Source organism: Emydura macquarii, unplaced genomic scaffold, assembly GCF_026122565.2.
Source record: "Emydura macquarii macquarii isolate MOO-44397 ecotype Brisbane River unplaced genomic scaffold, CSIRO-AGI_Emac_v2 contig_719, whole genome shotgun sequence".
Classification (NCBI taxonomy): domain Eukaryota; kingdom Metazoa; phylum Chordata; order Testudines; family Chelidae; genus Emydura; species Emydura macquarii.
This window is the reverse complement of record NW_027130856.1, coordinates 16189932-16212102: the sequence shown is the minus strand read 5'-3', so window position 1 is coordinate 16212102 and position 22171 is coordinate 16189932. Positions and strand designations below refer to the sequence as shown.

Genomic DNA, 22171 nt, shown 5'->3' with positions numbered 1-22171 from the left:
ATTTATTTATGAAAACAGGACTCATCAGCAACATGTCTTTGGCCTTGTATCCTTGTATGGACTCAGGCCTGGGTGCAGGTGCAAGGCAGATTGCTCTTCTTTCAAAGTGTATCCATGTGCTCTGTTATAATGTGCAGTTAACAAATGGAGACTCCGGCTTTTTTCTGAGCTCTTGTATATTTCACTCCACTGAATGCCCACAATTACAGGATAGAGAGGAACTGCAGGGCATAGCAGCCCATTGAAAGTGCACTTTTATATCACATTCAGATACACTCTGGGCCTGTCATCCCAGCTAGTGTCCCTTTGAAGAGACAGATGAAGTGGTTAGGTCAGCAGACTTGTCAGTGAATTAACGCAGAGACTTGCAGAGAGGAAGCTATGGTTCAGCATTATAGGAATTTTGCCAGTTCATGTCAGTAACCAACAGACAAATGAGCCTAAACAGCCAATTTAATGAACCAATTTATACCACAGCTGGAGTGAAAAGGAGAATAAAGTTGTCCTTTTAAAAAATGGCCAGAAACACTGCAGCTAATATTGAATGCAGTTTATGCTCCAACGGGTCACCTGACCTCTTGGGGATATGCATTGCTGACAGTGCAAAAGCAATCTCATTATGTATTTTGTAAATAATTGAAAAGACAGCTTTCGGCCTTTCAGTCCCACTCCCTTTACTTCCCTCTTGCACCCATGTGAAGCTGCAACAGAGATCAGCCAAATCTGCAGTGCAGTGTTAGGGAAGGACCAATTGAAAATACCCAAGAAATACAATGTGCTCAATGTATACTGAAACCAGTGGGAATGAAAATGGCTCAATAGCTCCTTTTATCCATTTAATCAGTGGTAGATGTCCAATTACTTCAATGGGCTTTAGACCAGATGCAACATGCCAGTTTAAAGATTGCATATGTGAATAATGTGCTGGTTTACAATTGCCATCTCTGGACCTCATCTGGAAAGCAGCAAAGCAAGCCCATGTGCTCTGCTTATGAATCAAGGTGTAGTCAAGCCATCGAATCAAGCAAAGCATAATTTGATTCATGTAATCGGGGGAAAAATACCTGAAGCCAATAGCAGCTCTTAAGAATTTATTCCACATTTGAGTGAGCAAAGGGGTAGCTTAGAGTTCAGTTTGCACAGGGACATTTTTTGTACAAGAATAACTCAGTTAAAAGTAGTTGACAACTCTTCTGATGGACTGGATGTTTGCACTCTGAGCTTGCCACGCATTAAAATTGTTGTATTCTCCCCTTTCCACCACGTACATACGGCCACGATAGTTGGGTTCCTCATACAGCACCCATCTACAACAGAAAATGAATGGATTACTCAGGGAAGCATTTATACAGTACAGTAATAAAAACTATCTTTGGTCCCTTACTGGACCCCTTTGTCAAATTTCCCCCTGGAAGTAAGGGAGCACTGCTTTTCTAAGTGCACATGACTTTCATCTCTGAGCCAAATCCCAGTCTATATACTTGTCCAGTTTCAATCTGGACACAGAATGGAAACTGCTCTCCTCTGTGGCATTAACTTCCTTGGTGCTGCTGGCTCCCTCTCCTTGACTTCCATGCTCCCTTTTGACTATTCCACAGCCATCCTGGACCACTCCATCATATTATTTATATTACAATAGCATCTAGAGGTCCCAACTAAGTTCAGACCCCCATCATGGTGAGTGCTGTACACACACAGTAAGAGGCCATCCCTGCCCCAAACAATCAAATACACCATCTTCCTGAACCATCCCTTTAGCTATAAAAGTAAACTTGATTCCTCGAACCCATATCTAATCACTCTCTCCCTTTCTCTCTGACTGGTGATAGCTGATCTTCTCAATGGCCCCTCTTCATGGAATCCCACAAGGATCAATTCTTATCTGTTTTTTTCCACTCCCTTCTCTCTCCCTGTCATTTTATCTCTACTTTAACATTAACTACCATTTTCATGTGGATGACACTCAACTGGACATATCATTTGACACCTTTCATGACATTACCCTGCACAACCCCTCTGCCTGCCTTAACCAAGTCAACTTGTTGCTTCATTTCACCCCGTCAGCTAAATGTCTCAAAGGCAGAAGCACTTTGGGCAAGAGAAATCCTCAAGCAGAACTTCATGCCGATCATCATCCTTTTCATGGACTGTCCCCTTTCCCTCCATTGTCAATAACCTTAACATTATTCTTGGCCATGAACTCACCTCCCTCTAAATCTCCTGTGTCCGTAAACCAGCTTTTTACCTCCTTTCCCATATTGCTGCTGTAAGGAGGATGTTGGCCCCTTACTGTAACTTAGTGGGGCTTTTTTTTTTGGTTGGCCCTCTCCCAATACCAAAAGAAAGGGGAAGGGTTGAAGAGAATGGATCCTGAGATTGACAGTCCACAGGGCCAATGGGGAGAGAGCAATGCTCCAAGTCAATCCAAATGACAGGACAGGCAGGCCAATGAGGGAGTCAGCAGCCTGTCCTCTGTGTCAGCTACAGCTGCCTGAGTCAGAGAAGGTCAGAGCTAAGGGGAAAGCCACAGCCTGATCTTAGCTGCAGGCAAAGCAACAACAGCCAGAACCAGAGGGGCCAGAGAAGCAGCCCAGAAAGCAGAACTGGGCTGGAGGCAGAGCAGTGGTGCTGGGCTAGAAGAACTGAGCTGGGCTGGAGCCAGAGGAGCTGAACTGGGGCAGCAGAGACCCCAGCCACACTGACACTGAGCCAAGGGCTGACCAACAGCAGGGAGCTGCGGGGCCAGAGATGGGCTAGCGGCCACTCGTTGCGCCACAGGTAACATTATAGCCAAGCATGGAGTGCAAGCGGGAGACCCTGGCAGAGCGGGCCCAATGCAGGCAGATGTTGCCAGACTAGAGGGCTTTGAGGGCTGGACTTGGAGGGAGGGATGTGACCCCAGCTGGAGAGCCAATACTGGGGAGAAGAAGGGTCCCTGCCACCTAGAGGGCATGTGGCCACCGCCAGAGCAAGTGTGTTACCTGCAGTATCAGCCAGGTCCTGGAAGGGAGGCCTGGGATGTGCGAGGAATAGACTGTGAACTTTCCTTAAGTTTCAGAGACTGCTGTTTGTGGTGTTCCCCATGCCCATCGGGTGGGATTCCTTGTTCCTTTAACCCTTTCATTTTTTTCTCCTTATTTTTCTTACAGTTTCTGTTTAATAAATTGTATTTGGTTTGAACTTGATGTAGTGAGCAGTAAGTCAGGGAAGTGGTCAGTGAGGAGAGAGTTTCCTGGAGTGGGAACACGCTAGCCCCTGTCCTAAGTGACCACGAAAAGACTGGGGCTTAAGCCTCCCAGGAATCCTGGGCCCAGCCTTGTTGGGGTTACAAGGACCCCTGTTGCACGGGAGAGTGGGAGGAGTCCTTGAGGTCAGGCAGGTACCCAAGTAAAGGGAGCTGAAGTGAGGACTCAGATCCCAATCCAATTCCACCATCATAGTGCAGAAGCCAGGAAAGTTCCCCACAATAGCAGGACCATTCCCTCACTTACACCTGTTTCACTAAAGTCTCCACTCCTCCTCTGCTGAAATCCTCATCTCTGCCTTACTATTCTCCTGTCTTGGCTATGGACAAAGCTAAAATTGACCTGGGTTCTGAAGAGTCCCAGTCCCACAGGAAAAAAAAAATTGAAACCCTTCAGTGATTGTGAGGAGAGTCAGGTGGCAAGGAGTCAGCAGCACCTGAAGAAGTGCTCTCCAGTTAAACAGAGAACACAGCATTATTCAGCCTCACCCCAAAGCATTTTCCTGCAAGTCTGATTATTTGTTACAATGCATAACACAGGGAAGATGCAAAAGGTTTTATGGACGTCTAATTAAGATTAGAGTCACGGAGCTTATTTTCAGTTTTGGGGAGCATCGGCTCAGACTCTGTTGTGTCACTGCTTCAGACTCATCCCCAGATACCTCATACAGCACCAATGCAATTGACAAACTCAGACCATTTCACCTTGGTATCCACTCTATAGCTGCTACCCACTGTTTAAAAATCACTCCCCTCAAAGAAGCAATAGCATTAAAATATATTCAATGAAGATATCAGAATTCTCAGAGTTCACTACAGACTAATGAATGTCTACTATTTGGCACTTTGTTGAGGCCAGTTTACACCCCATTGGAGATAGTTTATCTCTCCCACTTCCCCCAAGACCCTATTCTCCAGCATGTGGAGAATGCTGTGAAGCACCTTCTCACACACAAAAATAAACAAAATTGCATCACTTCCAACTCCACTGGATCCTCATTCAATTCCAGAGCAAGTTGAAAATTACCTTGTTTTTTCCTAAAACCCACCCTGATCTTGCCTCATTGTGCCTCTCTTTCTACTCCCATTCTTAACCCTTTCACCCAACTAGCACACTCTTTGTGGTTTCACAAAGTCTTGTATTTCTCTGCCTCATCAATTCATCCATCATCCGTCTTCCAAACTCCCCGAAAACAGCTCTCTCTCCTCTTTCCTACACCTTTTAATTTATCTCTTCCCCTGTCATTATTTAACTTTATAACTCATTTTTAAGCTTCTCCAATGCTTCTTTGGATAGAATAGGTTTGAGAGATGCAATAGAAAACAAGCATTGTACTGGCAGTCCAGCCTCTGTATGGGCATGTATTCCCCCACCACACAAATACCTACACATAGTTTGGGTCAGAAGAAGCCCATGACAGGAAGGCAGCATCCGGAATGAATTGTATTAGTAGAGCTGAATGATAAACCTTTCACTGGGCCTATACGGCCGACCTAACTGTCCAGCTAGTGCTGTGAGCCCTTTACTTCCAGAAACATTACTTTCACCCAGAACATTAATAACAAACAAAACCAGAAAGTAGGGAGTACTGAAAAGATGAAATCTAATCCCCTAACCACGTGTGAAATGCATGGCTGAATTGATTGAGGCACACCCACAGCATGCATGTCATTCATAAAGACTGTTGCTGAGTTTTGTTACAGCATCAACCCAAATGACTCCAAATTAGAAATTGAGATGAAGCCGGTTTAGGGCCCGTCCACCAAATTTAGTCCCCTACATACTGAAGGACTAACAAAGGAAAGTTATCTCAAGACGAGTCTCAGTCTAAATTCTAAAGCAGCTCAGGCCCAAGAATATATATATTTGTCAACAGAGGAAGATTAAGGAAGACTGATCCAGTGGAAAGTCAGATAAAGGGGGAAAATACATATGGGCCAATTTCTGCCCTAATACCTTGAGGAACCTCTGTGAAATCAGTGGGTGTTGCTAAGAGTAGAATTCAACCTGTAATTTCTAAAGGACATTGGGCCTAATTCACTGCTGATGTAAGTGGGCCCAACTCTACTGCAGCCATTGGAGAAGTACCTGTTTACATGGGAGGTTCATAGATCTATTCATCACAGGCCATGGATTTTCATCCAGTTACTCCTGTGTGGAGCTAGAAAGCCATCCAGTCTTTATCTAAAGACTTCAAGAGATGGAGAACCCACCACTTGGTGAATTTGATCTGTTAGAAAGTGTCAAACCAGCTTCCTGGTTAGGTTAAGGGAGTGTTACAGGCTGATAATTTTAATCAAAAGAGAGTCCCACAGCTTCTGAACCACATGTTCTGAGCACTGTTTGAATAAACTTATTCTCAGTGCAAATCTATTTGATCAATGCAAATCACAGTGGTCTCCATTGGAGGAAAAAATATTTATTGGGCCCCACTCTTTAACTTTATTGTTATATTTGAAATGCTTTCTAGTCTGAGTATAGGAAGTATCACAATACTTTGATCAATTCAAATACCCTGGCACAGTCACCATTGAGATTTTAGTGGGGGACTATGATGTAAATGTGAATTTAAACAACATCTTCAAAATTATTATCAATTATTAATTGCAAGGTTGTGATCTTAATTTTTTTTTTTACAAATTATTTTTGTACATTATCTCCAATTTAAAAACAAAAAACAAAAAACCCAGCTCTTGAATGCTATTCTTGCCAAACAAACAATCTCTCGCAATCACTGAACCTTGGACACTGGAACAAGACACATGTCGTATCAGATTATGCCATTTGTGATATTGGAAGAGAAACAGTGCGCGACATTGCACATGGAACAGAAAATAGCTACTTAAAGCAAAATACCAGATTACCAGGCTCCAAAAAGTAACCATCTATAATGGCCAGATTTCACTCCAAAACCGTAACATTTTCTGTTAGACAGTAGTATCTCAGAAATTACTATGAAATTAAAATCTCATCAGGAGATTATGTTTACAATAATAATTATTATTTATTTACATTGAAGTTGTACCTAGAAGCCCCAATAATGGACCAAAGCCATATAAAGTGGTGCTGTACTCACTTGCAGCAAGCTATACCATTAGTGAACAGACATTTCATTCAAATTACGTGCAATGTACTCATTTACATGTAAGATAGGAATCACCCTGTACACTAACCACTGAAGTGCAGCCACCTCTGTGACACAATGTGGCAGCTGTTCAACAGCACACAGCAACTCCGGATAAGAATTTAGGACTCAGAGACTCTCAGGTCAGAAGGGACCAATATGATCATCTGACCTCCTGCACAACACAGGACACAGAACCTCACCCATCCACTCCTGTAATAGACCCCTAACCTATGACTGAGTTATTAAAGTCCTCAAATCATGGTTTAAAGACTTTAGGGTACAGAGAATCCACCAGCAAGTGAGCTGTGCCCCAGGCTACAGAGGAAGGCAAAAAAACCCCAGAGCCTTTGCCAATCTGCTATGGGGTAAAATTCTTTCCTGACCCCAAATATGGCAATCAGTTAAATCCTGAGCATGCAGGCAAGACTCACCAGCCAAACACCCAAGAAAGAATTCTCTGTAATAACTCAGAACCCACCTCATCAAACATCCCATCACAGACCATTGACATATCTACCACTACTAGTCAAAGATCAGTCAATTGCCACTCTAGGCTGTCCCATCATACCATCCCCTCCATAAATTTATCAAGCTCAGTTTTGAAGCCAGCTAGGTTTTTTGCCCCCACTGCTCCCCTTCGAAGGCTATTCCAGAACTTCACTACTCTGATGGTTAGAAACCTGCATCTAATTTCATGTCTAAACTTCCTGGTGGCCAGTTTATATCCATTATTTCTGGTGTCCACACTGGCACTGAACTTAAATAATTCCTCTCCCTCCCCGGTATTTATCCTTCTGATGTATTTATAGAGAGCAATTATATCTCCCCTCAACCTTCTTTTGGTTAGGCTAAACAAGCCAAGCTCTTTAAGTCTCCTCTCATAAGGCAGGTTTTCCATTCCATGGATCATCCTAGTAGCCCTTCTCTGCACCTGTTCCAGTTTGAATTCATCTTTCTTAAACACAGGAGACCAGAACTGCACACAGTATTCCAGATGAGGTCTGACCAATGCCTTGTATAAAGGTACTAACACCTCCCTATCTCTAGTGGAAATACCTTGCCTGATGCATCCTAGGACTGCATTAGCTTTTTATCATGGCCACATCACATTGGTGGCTCATGGTCATCCTGTGATCAACCAATATGCCCAGGTCCTTCTCCTCCTCTGTCACTTCCAACTGATGTGTCCCCAGTTTAATAGCAAAAGTTCTTGTTATTAGTCCCTAAATGCATGACCTTGCACTTTCCACTATTAAATTTCATCCTATTTCTATTACTCCAGTTTACAAGGTCATCCAGATCTTCCTGTATGATATCCCAATCCTTCTCTGTATTGTCAATACTCCCCAACTTTGTGTCATCCGCAAACTTTATTAGCACATTCCCACTTTTTGTGCCAACGTCAGTAATAAAAAGGTTAAATAAGATTGGTTCCAAGACCGATCCCTGAGGAACTCCACTAGTAACCTCCCTCCAGCCTGACAGTTCACCTTTCAGTATGACTCGTTGTAGTCTCCCTTTAACCAGTTCCTTATCCACCTTTCAATTTTCATATTAATCCGCATCTTTTCCCATTTAACTAATAATTCCCCATGTGGAACCATATCAAATGCCTTACTGAAATCTAGGTAAATTAGATTTACTGCATTTCCTTTGTCTAAGAAATCTGTTATCTACTCTAAAATGGAAATCAGGTTGGCCTGGCACAATCTACCTTTTGTAAAGCCATGTTGTATTTTCTCCCAATTACCGTTAATCTCCATGTCCTTAACTATTCTCTCTTTCAAAATTTTTCAAGACCTTGCATACTACTGAGATCAAACTAACAGGACTGTAGTTATCCGGATCACCTTTTTCCCTTTCTTAAAAATAAGAACAATGTTAGCAATTCTCCAGTCATATGGCACAGCCCGAGTTTATAGATTCATAAAAAATCCTTGCTAATGGGCTTGCAATTTCATGTGCTAGTTCCTTTAATATTCTTGGATGGAGATTATCCAGCCCCCCGATTTAATCCCATTAAACTGTTCGAGTTTGGCTTCTACCTCAGATGTGGTAATTTCTACTTCCATATCCTCTTTCCCATTAGTCATCTTACCACTACCCGCAAGCTCATCATTAGCCTCATTAAAAATGGAGGGAAAGTATTTGTTTAGATATTTGGCCATTTCTAGATTATCCTTAACCTCCACCCCAGCCTCAGTGCTTAACAGTCCCACTTCTTCTTTCTTTGTTTTCTTTCTATTTATATGGCTAGATAACTTTTTATTATTGGTTTTAATTCCCTTTGCAAGGTCCAACTCTACTTGGCTTTTGGCCTTTCTCACTACATGTCCTGACCTCCAAGAGGTAGCTTTCCTTGCTGATCCCTCCTATCTTCTACTCCTTGTAGGCTTTCTGCTTTCTCTTAATCACCTGTCTGAGATGCTTATTCATCCAATATGGTCTACAACTCTTGCCTATTAATTTATCCCCCTTACTTGGAATGCAGGCTTCAGATAGTTCCTGCAACTTTGACTTGAAGTAATTTCAAGCCTCCTCCACATTTAGATCCATGAGTTCTTCTGTCCAGCCCATTTCCTCAATTAATTCCCTTAATTTTTTAAAGTTAGCCCTTTTGAAGTCAAAGACCCTAATCACAGTTCCATTTTTGTTTATCCTTCCATTTAGTTTGAACTAAATTAGCTCATGGTCACTCGAATCAAGGTTGTCCCCTACAATCTGTTCTTCTGTGAGGTCCTCACTACACACCAATACCAAATCTAAAATGGCACCCCCTCTTGTTGGTTCAGTAACTATTTGGTGAAGGAATCAGTCAGCTATCACATCCAGGAAAATCTGGGCCCTATTATTACTGCTAGCACTTATCCTCCAATCTACACCTAGGAAGTTAAAGTCTCCCATAATCACACAGTTCCCAGTAGTATTTACTTCATTAAAAGCCTTAAAGAGGTCTCTATCCATATCCAAATCAGATCCTGATGGTCTGTAGCACACCCCAAGCACTATCCCAGGGGAAACTCTAGTAGTTTTCTTTCCCAATGTGATTTTTACCCAGGCAGACTCTATCTTATCCATTCCATCACTTCCAATTTCTTTACAGTCTACCTCATCATTGATATACAATGCTACTCCACCACTTTTGCCTTTATATCTGTCTTTTCTAAACAGCACATATCCTTCAATACTTGTACACCAATCGTGACTACTATTCCACCATGTTTCTGTTATCCCTATTATATCTGGTTTCAGTTCCTCTACCAGTAGCTCTAGTTCCTCCATTTTGTTACCCAGGCTCCTTGCATTGGTATACAAACATCTTAATTTTTGCTGCTTGGCTTCGCTCGTATTCCTTACCTGATTTGGCTCAGTCATTCTAATATTGCCTATTATTATTTCCTATTAGGTTGGTATCTACACCACCCTTCCTCTTAATGTCCATTTTGCTCACCACTGCTTTGTCCTTTCTTACTTCATTTTCCCCCCTTAATGCTAAAATCAGGTGTGGTGATAACCTGGACATCTCCCAACCATCTCCCCCAAGTTCCTAGTTTAAAGCTCTCTTAATCAGTTGTGCAAGTCTCCATCCTAGAAGTGCATTTCCCTCCCTACTCAGGTGAAGTCCATCCCAAGAGAACAGTCCTCTGTCCAAGAATGCCTCCCAGTGACCATACATCCCAAAGCCCTCCTTATAGCACCACTGACTGAGCCATCTGTTGATCATCATAATCTTGTCACACCTTTGTTGTCCTCCTCTAGGGACAGGCAGAATCCCACTGAAGATCACCTGAGCTTCCATTTCCTTAAGAGTCTTCCCCAGCATGGCATGGTCTCCTTTGATACATTCCAGCGAGACTCTAGCTGTATCATTTGTACCCACATGAAGGACAATCAGTGGATTCTTTCCCGCTCCCGTTAGGATCCTCTTCAGCCTTAGGTCCACATCCCATATCTTAGCACCTGGTAGACAGCACACCCTTGTATTCTCCGGATCAGCTCTGGTTACAGGCCTGTCTGTTCTTCTCAGCAGCGAGTCCCCAATGACATAGACCTACCTTTTCTTGGTGACGGTGCAATTCTCCAGCCTATCCCCTGTTCTTTCTGGCTGCAAGTCATCTCCTTTTCTGTTCTCCTTTGCAATCCTCTGCAACTGTTCCTGTATCCTCCTGGGGCTCTTATTTGGTGGTATCTCCATTGGCTCATCCACTCTTTGTGTAGGACTAGCTGCTCTTCTTTTTTTCCTTGCCCTCCCACCTTCAGCAACTACCTGCTGTGCCCCTTCTTCATTTTCCAACTCCGCAAACCTGTTCCTGAGCTCTATTTCTCCTTCACTAGCCCATCTTTTCCTCTGCCTGGTTCTTGTGGTCACATGCTTCCACTGGCCACTTTCCTCACCCAGCATTCTCCCCTCAGAGTTCGTTGGTCCTGCTTCCATCTGCAGGTCTGGGTTTTTCCCTTCAGCTTCCTCATTCCTTTGCTCCATCATCTGCTCGAATCCCCTTCTAAACTCAACCAGAGTTTCCACCTGCATCTTCCAACCCTCAAATCTTCTCTTCCATCAGCTCTATGAGGCTGCATTTCATACAAACGAAGCTCTTTTGAGGTACCCCCTCCAGGATCATGTTTATCCCGCAAGGAAGTGAAGATTTCTGTATTCAAATGATTGTGCATGGGAAATTAGCAAAGGAATGAAATTATCTTCCGAAAGGCACAAGTAGGACACATCATCAGAAGGTCCCTGGGGTGCAAAAAACCTAGGGTCTCCGTGCTAGCCTGTTATGGGAGGCTACTTTGCCTACTGGAGAGGGCACTAGAGTAGGAGTTCAGGAGATCTTCATTCTCTTCTTGGCTCTGCCTTTGACTTGCTGTGGGGCCACTTCACACTTGTGCCTCATTTTCACCATCTGTAAAATGGGAATAATGTGACTTACCCTCCCTTGTAAACAGCGTTGAGATGTAGGGATGAAAATTGCCATATATAAAAAGGATGTATTACAACAAAAGCACAGCCTGTTCACAGAGTAGTGCAGGATAGAATTGAGTTTGGGGGCTTCAAATGTTTGCAGAAGGGTAGCTGAGAGGAAGAGTCTGCTGTAATCTATTGATGTTGCGCACACAGTAAAATCTACCAAGTTTCTCATCTAAACTTGTTGGCTGGAAAATGCTCTGGAAACAGCATGTTCAAGATGGTGGACGTCATCCCTCATATTGTTCTCTGTATCTTGCACTCTCAGGATGATTCTGGAGTTATGCCAGCAGGACCTGGAGAGAGTTGGTACAGAGCCCTCCTTAGCTGGAAGGACTGGCTAGCCCAGCATTGTGGCCCAGAGCTGTGTCTACAGCCCTTTGCAGCTGGAAGGGTAGACTGACCTCACACAGGGACAGGAGCTGAGTCTATAACCCTCCTCATCTGAGGGGATGGCTTTTCTTGACCTGGGGCCTTTGAGGCTGAGATAAAGGGTGGAATGGGACAATCCTCAAAGAATTCCACTCACAGCTATATATAAAGTTAAATTAATATTTTTATACCTTGAATTTTAAAAAACCAGTAAGATCATTTATTTCCAATATTCTAAGAGCCTATTCCTGGCTTTTGACCCTGAATACTATGGAGAGCTTTTTAAGGGCCAATCAACCCTCTTTAAAGAGGATTTTAACAGAAAACCTGTACCCTGAAGCTTTCCTTTTCCCAAGCAAGAGTGAGTATGCTTATTGTCCCCATTGAACACTCACAGGGGCTCTCTACCAGGTTTGGAGTCTCAGGAGAACAGATCGCTGCAGCACCAGCCAAACGGGTGATTCGGTAGCATGCCCTGTCAGATTGCATCAGTCACACGCTGGCATGTGGCATGCCTGAGGTGACCTAAATTGAAGTGACACAGACTAATACAGCCTTCCCCACACTGCATTTGAAATGCCTTTTTTATCTGGTGAAAGGGACAGTTTAGAAAGAATTTAGTCTCTAGGATCCTGGGGCAAGAGGATGGGAAGCTGTGTATTTGATCACACACGTAACTGGTAATCTGGACTGTAACTGAAGGTCATTTTCTTCAGTCAACAATTCAGAATGCTGGTTACGTATGTGATCAACCCCTGAATGGCTAGGTTGATGATATCAGTGCAACTACTGAGGGCTTATCTACACTTAAAAGGCAGTTGCGCCACAGTAGCGCTTCAGGGAAAACACTACCTATGCCAACGAGAGGGCTTCTCCTGTTGACATAGGTACTCCAACTCCCTAAGAGGTGGTAGCTATGTTGACAGGAAAAGCCCTTCCATCAACATAGCACCATCTACACTGAGAGTTTAGGTTGGTATAACTGCATCGCTCACACCATCATAAATTGCTAGCGTCGCTCACACCATCATAAATTGCTAGCGTAGACTAGGCCTAAAGCATTTGCAGGTGAGGAAGGCTTCCTCAGAGCTCTAGTGGTAAAGTTGATGCTATGGGACTCTGATTTATGTCGCAGCTGGGATGGATTCCTCAGGGGTTACATCTAACAGGAAGATGTTTATAACTCTGTGGAGGATGAAAACAGGGCTGGATTGAGGGGTAGAGGCATCAAATCCATCAGTCTCTCCTTACCTTCAAACTCCCCCAGTGTCTGATTCACCCTCTAGTATACCTCTCCTTTTTCCTTCAGTCTCTTCTCTTCAAATCCCCCTAAGTCTTTCCTCTCAATATCTTTTTCTACTCCCACCTCAAATCCCTTCAATTCCACATTCCCTCCCGCTCTCTTATCACACAGTGCTCTCTGACACCAACAGACTAGGCTTTTCTGAGCTAGCAGCACAACAGGCTTCCCCCTGCCACCTTCTCAACCAGTAGTTCCGTGGCTCCCTAAGACTAACTCTGGGGGGGAAAAACAGTCATATTTTTATCCTCAATAGGTTTCTTTTTAAAGTTAGTCTAAGCCAGATAAAGCCTCCGGGGAGAGCTCTTTATCGGTACCATAGGTGTGCAAAGAGTTCTCCCATGCACAGGGAACAGTAAGACTTCGCAGCCTTTACATCATTGGAAAAAAATCCATTTGAAATGTTTAAGAGTTTGTAAAGTCCTGGCTCGAGTTCCATTTTCCCAAGTTCCAATCCTTACTGTAGGGACACACTGAGTAAATGACAGACCCTATTGCCCCTGGAAGCAGCAGCTTGTAGGATGACTCAGTCTGTCTATCTATCTATTGTTGTTCTATCATCACTCATCACCATAGTATCTACGCACGCACCTTCCACATAAAATCAATAGCAATAACAAAGTCTCTAGTGAACTTCATGGAGTCTCTTACACTTTTTCAAGGTAAAAACTCTGCTTCAACAGGGTTTTTTATTTTTTTTAGTTGTTATTAACGATGGTATCACCTGATACAGTGCCCATTCATATACCACCATTGAATGTGGCTCAGTGTAGCTTAATTAAAAAGACCCCTGTTTGACACACAGTGTTGGAATTATACAGTATTGGAATGTTATGGAATTTCACCTGCTAAACTGCTTTGAAAAAGAAAATCATCAACACAATATGCCCAGTAAAAAATGATTTGGGCAATAATCCAGGCCAATCCCCTCCGACACAGACTACCTAATCACCTGAAGGTCATGAGGCACCTTTTCTCCAACTTCTTTCAGTAAGATTTTCCCCTCTTTTTTTGCCACTCACCCTCAGTGAAGATGCTCTCTTGGCATGGAAGCATCATGCATCACCATAGACCCAGCTGTGTCTTGCATGAGCCAAACACTTCCTGGCTCTGAGAGAATTCTGCCGCTTTCTGCCTTCCTCTCCCCACTCCCCCCATCCCACACACACACTTTCAATGAAATGTGTTTGTTTGTAAAAGGAAATGTGATACAATGAAAACAGAAAAATAACCAATGACGACATAAAAATAACAAATGTGTTTCTGAAAAAAAAAAAGGTCTTTTATTAGGCAATGTTAGTTCCCCTGAAACTGACAAAGGAAATTCTGTACAACCCCCACTTAACAAAAGGTTTCAGGGATGACTGAAAATGTAGAGGAGACAGAAACTGGGCTGATCATACTTGGCACCTCTACTTTGAAGGATCAGAAGCCAGCAATGCATGTAGCCTCACAATAGTACTGTCATACAGGGTTATTGTTATTGTTATCCTCATTTTAAACACCAGGAGAATGAAGCACAGAGAGATTATGGCCAAAATTGTCAAACTTGAGTGACAGAAGTTGGAAACCTATATTAACTAGGGAATTGCGAACTGGTTTTTCAAAGTGCTACTGAAGTCAATGGGTGTTGTGGCAGCTCAGTGCCTCTGAAAACCAGGCTTGCTTAGGCATCAAACTTTCAGCACTCAGGTTTGAAAATGTTCACCTGAGTGACTTGTCCAAGATCAAACAATGACTCTGTAGCCAAGATCAGAACCCAGGTTTCATGATTTCAGTCCCCCTATCCCTTCCTCTGGATAAGCAGGGGAGCAATGCCAGGTACATGTTGTTGGCGTGTGCAGGGGACACTGACCTTTCCCTAGAGGAGAGTTTTGACTCTTGGCTTGTCAGATTTGGGTAAGTAGTGCAGTGTATGGTACAGGGCAGGACTATGTGCGGGCTGGTCTTACAATTTGCAGTGGCCTCAATCAAAAGCAGGGTCCCAAGATGTCAGAAGGGAAGATCAGGACAAATTCTTCCTCCTCTGGTCTAGCTTCCAGAGAGGGGTGAGAGTCTGGCAATAAGCTCCTCCCACCCTTACTAGTTCCAGGGCTGGAGAGGGAGACAGGCAGGCTCATGAGATGATCAACTTACACGGGTTGTGGAGCTCCCAAAAGAACAGTGCTCCTAGGAGCTGCGTTCTTTGCTTGGTCTTAAGGCCTGCTGCAAGCATGTGCCTCTGTCTAAATGGTGGCATGAACTGGAGCCAGGGCCTTTATGATTTACAGGCCCAGGCTGCCCAGGTTGGGTGCATGGAAACAGAGCCTTGAGCTGCTTCCTTTTCTGGTCTGTCTGCTATGGGGTTGGAATCAGGCTGAGTTGGCTTCCCGGTTTTCCTCCCATTTTCACCTCAGTGAAAATGTTTCCCTAAACTCTAGTGTCTCATTGCTAGAGATGCACCCAACCTGCCACTCCGGATCTAAACATTCACATGCACACACCCCTTCTAGGTGTGTAACATCCACATTTAAATTCAGATTCAAATGCTGTAGTCTCAGCCCATCTCTCGGTACCATGAAGCCACGTTGGGGAGTCCCACAGGATTTCTAATGGAGAGTGGGAAGGCAGGAACCATCTTCATCTGACAAACTATAATTAGATAGTGACATGCTGTCCAGTAGGCTTCACCCACAAGCATAGCAAGTCACCATGTCCCATTTAAGTTTTGCAATGCATTGATTGGTCCCATCACTCTTTGACACCAGACCCAGAGGGAAAGGAAATAACTTACTTTCAGGACCCGAGCAGAATGTCAGTTCATGGGCTGACTCCTCTTGGGCAAAGGAGAGGAAAGTTTATATTTGCTCCTCTGCCCCTTAGCAATGTGCTTCCCTTTCTGAGCAGAGAGAGCTGTTTCCACATAGTTTTGGCCTTGGCCTTCTGCACTCATTTGGTTCCATTTTAGTCCATGACATTTGTTTTTATTTCAGTTTGGTCATGTTTAATGAGCATAATGTTTTGAAGGGTGCCAGACCAACAGTCTCTGGACACGGACATCCCCTCCATAGCCACAAAACAGGTACAGAGCAGAGCAAATCTTTCCCTACAATGTCCCACTGACATGGCTCTACCTTGATTTGGAGGACCATATTTAAGGGGAAGAGGATAATCCAGTCTCCTTGCTAGCTCACTTCTTGGCCTTTCTCTTGAGACTGGCCCAAAGGACTCCAGTTAGTGCCAGATATGGCACTGGCTTTGTGATGCAGGCACCTGACTACTAGGCACTGGACTGATGACACCAGCTCATTTCACGTAGGCCACCAACCAACCAGCACATGTAGACACTCCCCACTAACCTGGGCTGGATTCAAACCAGCCATCTAGGGGATCAAAAGGCTCCATATCCCAATAGCAGGCCCCAAAAGTAGCTAATCCTTCCAGTCTGTGCACTTATCCAACACTATCAGCTCTCTGGCAAACTCCTGAAACAGTAAGCCAGACAGCCATTACAGCCATTACTCAATCCACTACATTTTAACTGGTGGTGGCCATTGTCTGTCAGAGAAAAATCATTTTTAAGATAAAGACTTGGATGACTCCTAATTTTATCGGTCAGAAGGGAGGAAGTTGGCCACCTTTACAGATACTGGTAATAAGCTCTACCAGAAAGAACCTCACTTCTTATCTGAAGCATTAGCAACCCCTTGTAGACATCAAGATTACTTAACTTACATTTAAAGAACAACACATTAAATGTATAGATCAGGATGAACCAAACATCCTCCACCAGTGCAAGCACTTTCGTAAGGCTGACTCCCAGTCACACTGAAGACAATGGGGGTCTTTTCACCAATTTTAATGGGATTGTGCCACCGAGATGGCCGCCGCTGCACCCCAGCTCCAAACTTAGGCCCGGTCCCAGTCGAGGAGGTTTATTCTTTTGTGAAAAAGATTAAACAGACAACCAGAATGCAGTCTTAAGTCAGTACCTGGCCCCCATCGTTCACGGCCACCTCTCCCACAGACACTCCAGCTCCTAGCAGCTTCCTAACTTCGGCCAGCTCTGTCCCCCTTTGAGTGGCAGCCGCAGAGTTGCTTCCCTGAAATTCCTCTTGCTCCAGGCACTCACCACAAGAGGTAGCTCCACTCCAGTGTGGCCTTTTCTGCCCAGGGCTCAGCCTGCCTCAGTTCTGCTTTATAGACCCAAGTGTAGTCCAGTCTTCTTTAACTAGCCAGATTAGGCTAACCTGCTGCAGTCCAGGGGAGCTGGGCTCAGTCTATCCACAGAGACCAGCTACCCTGTGACAGAGTGGATTTTGGACTTCTCAGACTAAACATTCAGAAATGACTGGTGTTTTTTGGTGCCCAGCTTAAGACACCTTAAAAGGGTCTGATTCGTAGAAAGTGTTGAGCACTCACCCTCTGAAAATCACATCCTTTTAACCACCTCTAAAGTCTGGCACCCAAAATGTTCTGAGGCATTCAAAATCATACCTTTAAAAATATAGACCTAGTGACTGTCTTTAGGCCTCATCCAATTCCCATTGCGGTCCCCTTGACACCAATAAGAATTGGATCAAGCCCTTGGCGTGCTACATATATAATCCCCCTCCCTCTTCAGAGAACACTTCTGAGGGATCAGTCCCTTTGATGTTACCATACTGTTTACTACAAGGGTGGCTTGTGAGGAAATAGCTTCATTGTGTTTCAAGACAGAATGACATAGCAGTTGCACTCCTTTTATGTCCTTTTGTTACTTACGCTCCATCTCCATACACTTTGATGGCATTGACACAGTTCTTGTTCCAGCCCTTCCCTTGCAGGAAAGAACAATCTTCAGTGAATTCCATGCAGTCACCACTAAAATGGCTCCCATCAAATATTTCCATTCTGTAATGCGCTCCATGCTGGGGACAAAGGGATTTGAGTCAAGTAAAAAAAATGCATCAAATTCTTTCCCCTGATTGTACAAGATAAACAGAAATCAAGAAGGATAATTCATCATGGAAATGTGGAAAAGATCCCAGGAAAAATATTTCCCACCCACAAACACACTGCTCACCCTACACACAAATACCCACCCTACACACACCCCCATAAACATACAAATGTGTCTCACAAAAACACACACACACAAATTCCTAATCCCACAATATTCCTCTACAAACTTCCACACACCTGCATTCAGATACAAATTTATTGCTCACACTATACTTACCACACATACCCTCCAAACCAAACCCCTCCCCACACCAAACAAGTACCTAAATACAGTTCACAAAGGTGCACATCACACAAAACAACACTATAAATACAACCATTTCCCGCTCCACATATACACTTAACCCCCACCCCAAAATGCCACACACAAAATATTGGAAACTTGCATGAACAAAAAAAATAAGAACATAGTGCAAAAAAAATTAAATAAACCCAAAATACAAAAAGATATTAGATTATTTCCCTAATTTATACGTTCCTTCAGTTCCAATCATAGCTGTGGTTATTTACACAAGCTATTGTACCTTTCTTTAAAAAGAAAAGAAAAAAAACATTCCCAGAGTCCTAGGTATGCAAGCTTTTAAGGGTGAGTTGAGGTAAATTCCTTTGAGGGAATTTTGCTGTCTAGGTATTTGTGATGGAGTTAGTTGAAATAATATTTTTAAGCAGAATTCAGAGAATACCGAATACATTTTTTCATATAAACTGCATTATGCATGAAAAAGCTACATTATAGTGCCAAAAATCCCATAGCATTCTCCAGCAGTGGAATCTCAGACACCATTCCTGACCAAACATTGTTCAGTGTAACTGTTGCCTGAACTGTTGAAATACTGTAAAACTCTCACTCATGTAAAAGCAATAGAGCTCAGACCTGAGGGAAAGAAAAACATTTATGGCTATTGGCAGGGCCCAAGCATAATTTTTTCGGGCCCAGTACAAACTTTTAACACGGGCCCCCTCCCACACACATGCCTGGGCTGGGCCTCCCAGGGCCTCCAGGCCCCGGTAAAGTGTGCCCTTTTTCCCTCCAATATGGGGTCCCCGGCTACTGGCCCACAGAGGTTCAGTAGGTCTCCATGGATCTAGAAATAAGGCTCTGCATGGTGCCCTTCATACACGCTCATATTGCCCATCTGGATTCTGTATTGAACATTGGAAACCACCCCCACACAATAGACTTACAACTGCCATCAGGGGTCTGTGCTGGACATGCCTTAAGAGTCTCTTTGAAGTCCTAACATAAAGACTATGCTTTCCCTTGCTGAATGAAAACGCCTGGTTCCAACATCAGCCAAAAGAAAGAGCATCCACTACCCCAAAGATCTATATTTACCTCCCCTCAGGCTAGGCTAAGGGAGCAGGCACATTTCTGGACTATGCCTCTTATCCTGGCTGATGTGAGGAGTGCGCCTGCCACTCAACCAGCAAAGTTAGTAAATTAGCAAGAGGCCCGAGGGTGAGGCAACAAAGAAATAAAAAGCCATCAACACTAATGAGGAGTGACAGGGATCAACCAGCAGGAGCCCCAAGCATAGGGCTACAGCCAATCTTTGACTTGTACAACACATGTGCTTGAATATAGGGTGTCACTATATACCCTTTATTCTTCTCATGTAGTGTATCAGTTGCCTACTGGCTCCAAGCAACACATTGTTGTAAAAGTTCTAAAAGCAGCTCTGTGCAGGATCCTCCAACCACATACACCACCCAGAGCTGCATGTGACAGGCAGTGGTATTGATTTGGTACAGCTTCCACTGATAGCTTCTCACGGCAATTTAAAATGTAAGAAAAAGTCCCCTTCAGCAGCTTGGCTCATTGGCTAACAAATCCTTATGAGCTAGTGAAAGATCAGATTTATTTAATGGAGAACATGGCCTTCCGTGGACCTGTTCCAAAGAAACAACTGTTGATATACAGTCTCATTTTAGTTTCTGGGTACTGGTCAACCAGCTTTCAGAACTTCCAGTCTGAGCTGCCTGCATAGGAGTAATGTCCGGATTCCTAAATTTGAGAGGATATCCTAGAGAAGCATGTGTGATCTTACATGCATCTCTGGTGGAATTTTAGTTCAGGTGCAGTACATATCTATAAACACATGCGCGCGCGCGCACACACACACACACACACACACACACACACACACACTCTTTTAGGCTAAGTTTTACACAAAACTAAAGAAAGCTACAGCTGAATTGGACTTAGTGGCTGTATCTACCTGTAAGTGAACATAACCTGAGAGTAATTTTCTTTAATCATTCTCCCATCAGTAGCAAGTGAAGTCGGAAAGATCAAACCAGGTTCAATTTTTTTTCTCCAGCTATTAATCCTCCCAATTAAACTTCCTCCATAGAGTGTTAAAGGCTCCCCACTTTGTTTGTTTGTTTTGTGATCTTGGCCATATTTAGTATTAATTCAGAGATGCTCAGACTTTGAAACACAGGAGATAACATGGGTGACTTTGCCAGGAGCCTGAGAGCTGTTCCACAGCAGCATTCTCCTTTCTGATTTGCACAGCAGATTGTGATTCCAATGGCCTGTCGTCCCTAAATACACAGATTGCTAGTCGGTGTCATCAGGAGTTCTGCATACACAGGGAAAGCAAAATATCAGAGTGGAGCCCTGCCTTGTGCATAGAACCTTGCTCTTCATTTACATGTAAATATTCCATAATATTTAACATTACAAATAAATGCATGTGATGCTATAGTGGCATTACCGTCACACACAAAAAAATCACAGCAAAATCCTACCCCTGATTTGGGAGGTTTAGAATACAGATTTTCCCCTTGTCCCGGAAGCATGGGAAATTGTTATACTATTTTGTTACCTATTCAGTCCATTAATAGAGGATCTACTTTCTCCAGAATGCTGTTTAATTCCTAACTGTGTATTATTTCTGTAAAGCACATTTTCTCAGATATTTATTTAGATTCCAGCTAACGTGAAAGATAGAGGCACTGATGCCATCCTCCTCAACCAGCTATTCCAGCAACAAAAACAAACCTCTTCGAAACTAATTGCAAGTTGGTACTAACCATTCCAACAGGCCTGCAAGAGCCCATGTGATCATTATAGCCATTCCAGCGGTAGAAGTCAGGGTATTCCCCATGCTCCAGAACATATTGCTGTCCTCGGAAGTCTGGGTGATCAAAACAGATCCAAGCTCCACTCTGTACACAGATAGAGTTCACTCGGTTCATGAAACCTCTGTCCTGGAAGTTATCACAGCTCCCAAAGACCTCCAGCTTCCTGCCTGTGAAGTATTTGCCCTCGTAGAAAGTGATCTGAAATGAGGAGGGAGAAAGTATGGCTTGTGCAAGCACAGACTGCCTGCCTGTACTATGCATTGTTATTCTGAGCAGAGAGGTGTCTCTGGCAGAGATTTGCTGGTTCTTTAATTCGGTGTCCAACCAAAGGAGAACTAAATTGTCCCTGGAGTGTTTGTTTTAATGAGAATTGTTGCACAGCTCAAGATTACAACACTGCACGTGGCTTTCATGTCACCTCTCTCTTGCTCTTTTATAAATATAAATGTTTGAACAGGAAGCACAGCTATCAAAGTATACCCTAGTATAGTTGCTGCTTTTCCCTCCTTAACAACTTCGTTTCCACTTCTCCACATTAATTACTAACAGTATCACCACATGATCTCATACTGCCTTATCATAACCTAGGAGAATTCCTACTCTCTCAGCCTAGAGAGAGCTCTGGTTCTTTGGTCTGAACTGAAGACCACGCAGTTGTTTTTTTACTTACTTTTCCAGAATACTGAGACATTTTCTGCTGGATGCAAGCCAAAGACAAAGCAGAAGCCAAACCAAAAATGGGATCTACAGAAATGTTGGATACCCCACTATATATCAGCAAGGGGAGATGAGGCTGGTATCACGAGACATGCTTAACAATACAGCAGGAATAGAAGGCTTAAAAATTCATGCTTAGTAGGCAGAACCTCCACTATCAGGCCCTGCTGAGTCCAGAGTTTTGATTTAGTGCAGACAATTTAACAAAAGATTTGTTTGGCAGGGATTTGACCGATTCGTGTTGCACATTTAGAGCTCCTTTTAGAGGACTTTGTTTTTAGAACGGGCAATAAGGAAATTAAAAAAAGGTGGCTGTTCAGATGTGGGGCTCTTTCACTGGTGTTTTTTTCTTCTTCTTAAATGGTCCATTG

At 43.5% G+C, this 22171-nt stretch overlaps 1 protein-coding gene across 1 annotated transcript; it reads right to left on the bottom strand.

Annotated features, from left to right (window-relative positions):
* Window positions 1-1095: 1095 nt before the first annotated feature.
* CRYGN (crystallin gamma N) lies at window positions 1096-21572 on the bottom strand. The gene is made up of 3 exons (XM_067542803.1): window positions 21033-21572; window positions 17754-17899; window positions 1096-1307 (listed from the first exon to the last, which is right to left on the bottom strand). The coding sequence occupies exons 1-3, from the start codon at window positions 21342-21344 to the stop codon at window positions 1172-1174; spliced, it is 594 nt and encodes a 197-aa protein (XP_067398904.1). The 5' UTR covers window positions 21345-21572; the 3' UTR covers window positions 1096-1171.
* Between the last annotated feature and the right edge of the window lie 599 nt (window positions 21573-22171).

What these genes read in the sequence shown, in the direction of transcription:
- CRYGN (XM_067542803.1), bottom strand. Translation starts at nt 21,344, where the DNA reads ATGCATAGTACAGGCAGGCAGTCTGTGCTTGCACAAGCCATACTTTCT. An exon ending in CTTGCAGGCCTGTTGGAATG is followed by an intron (nt 17,900 to 21,032) that starts GTTAGTACCAAC and finishes CTTTGTCCCCAG; the next exon opens with CATGGAGCGCATTACAGAAT. An exon ending in AAAGTGTATGGAGATGGAGC is followed by an intron (nt 1,308 to 17,753) that starts GTAAGTAACAAA and finishes TTTCTGTTGTAG; the next exon opens with ATGGGTGCTGTATGAGGAAC.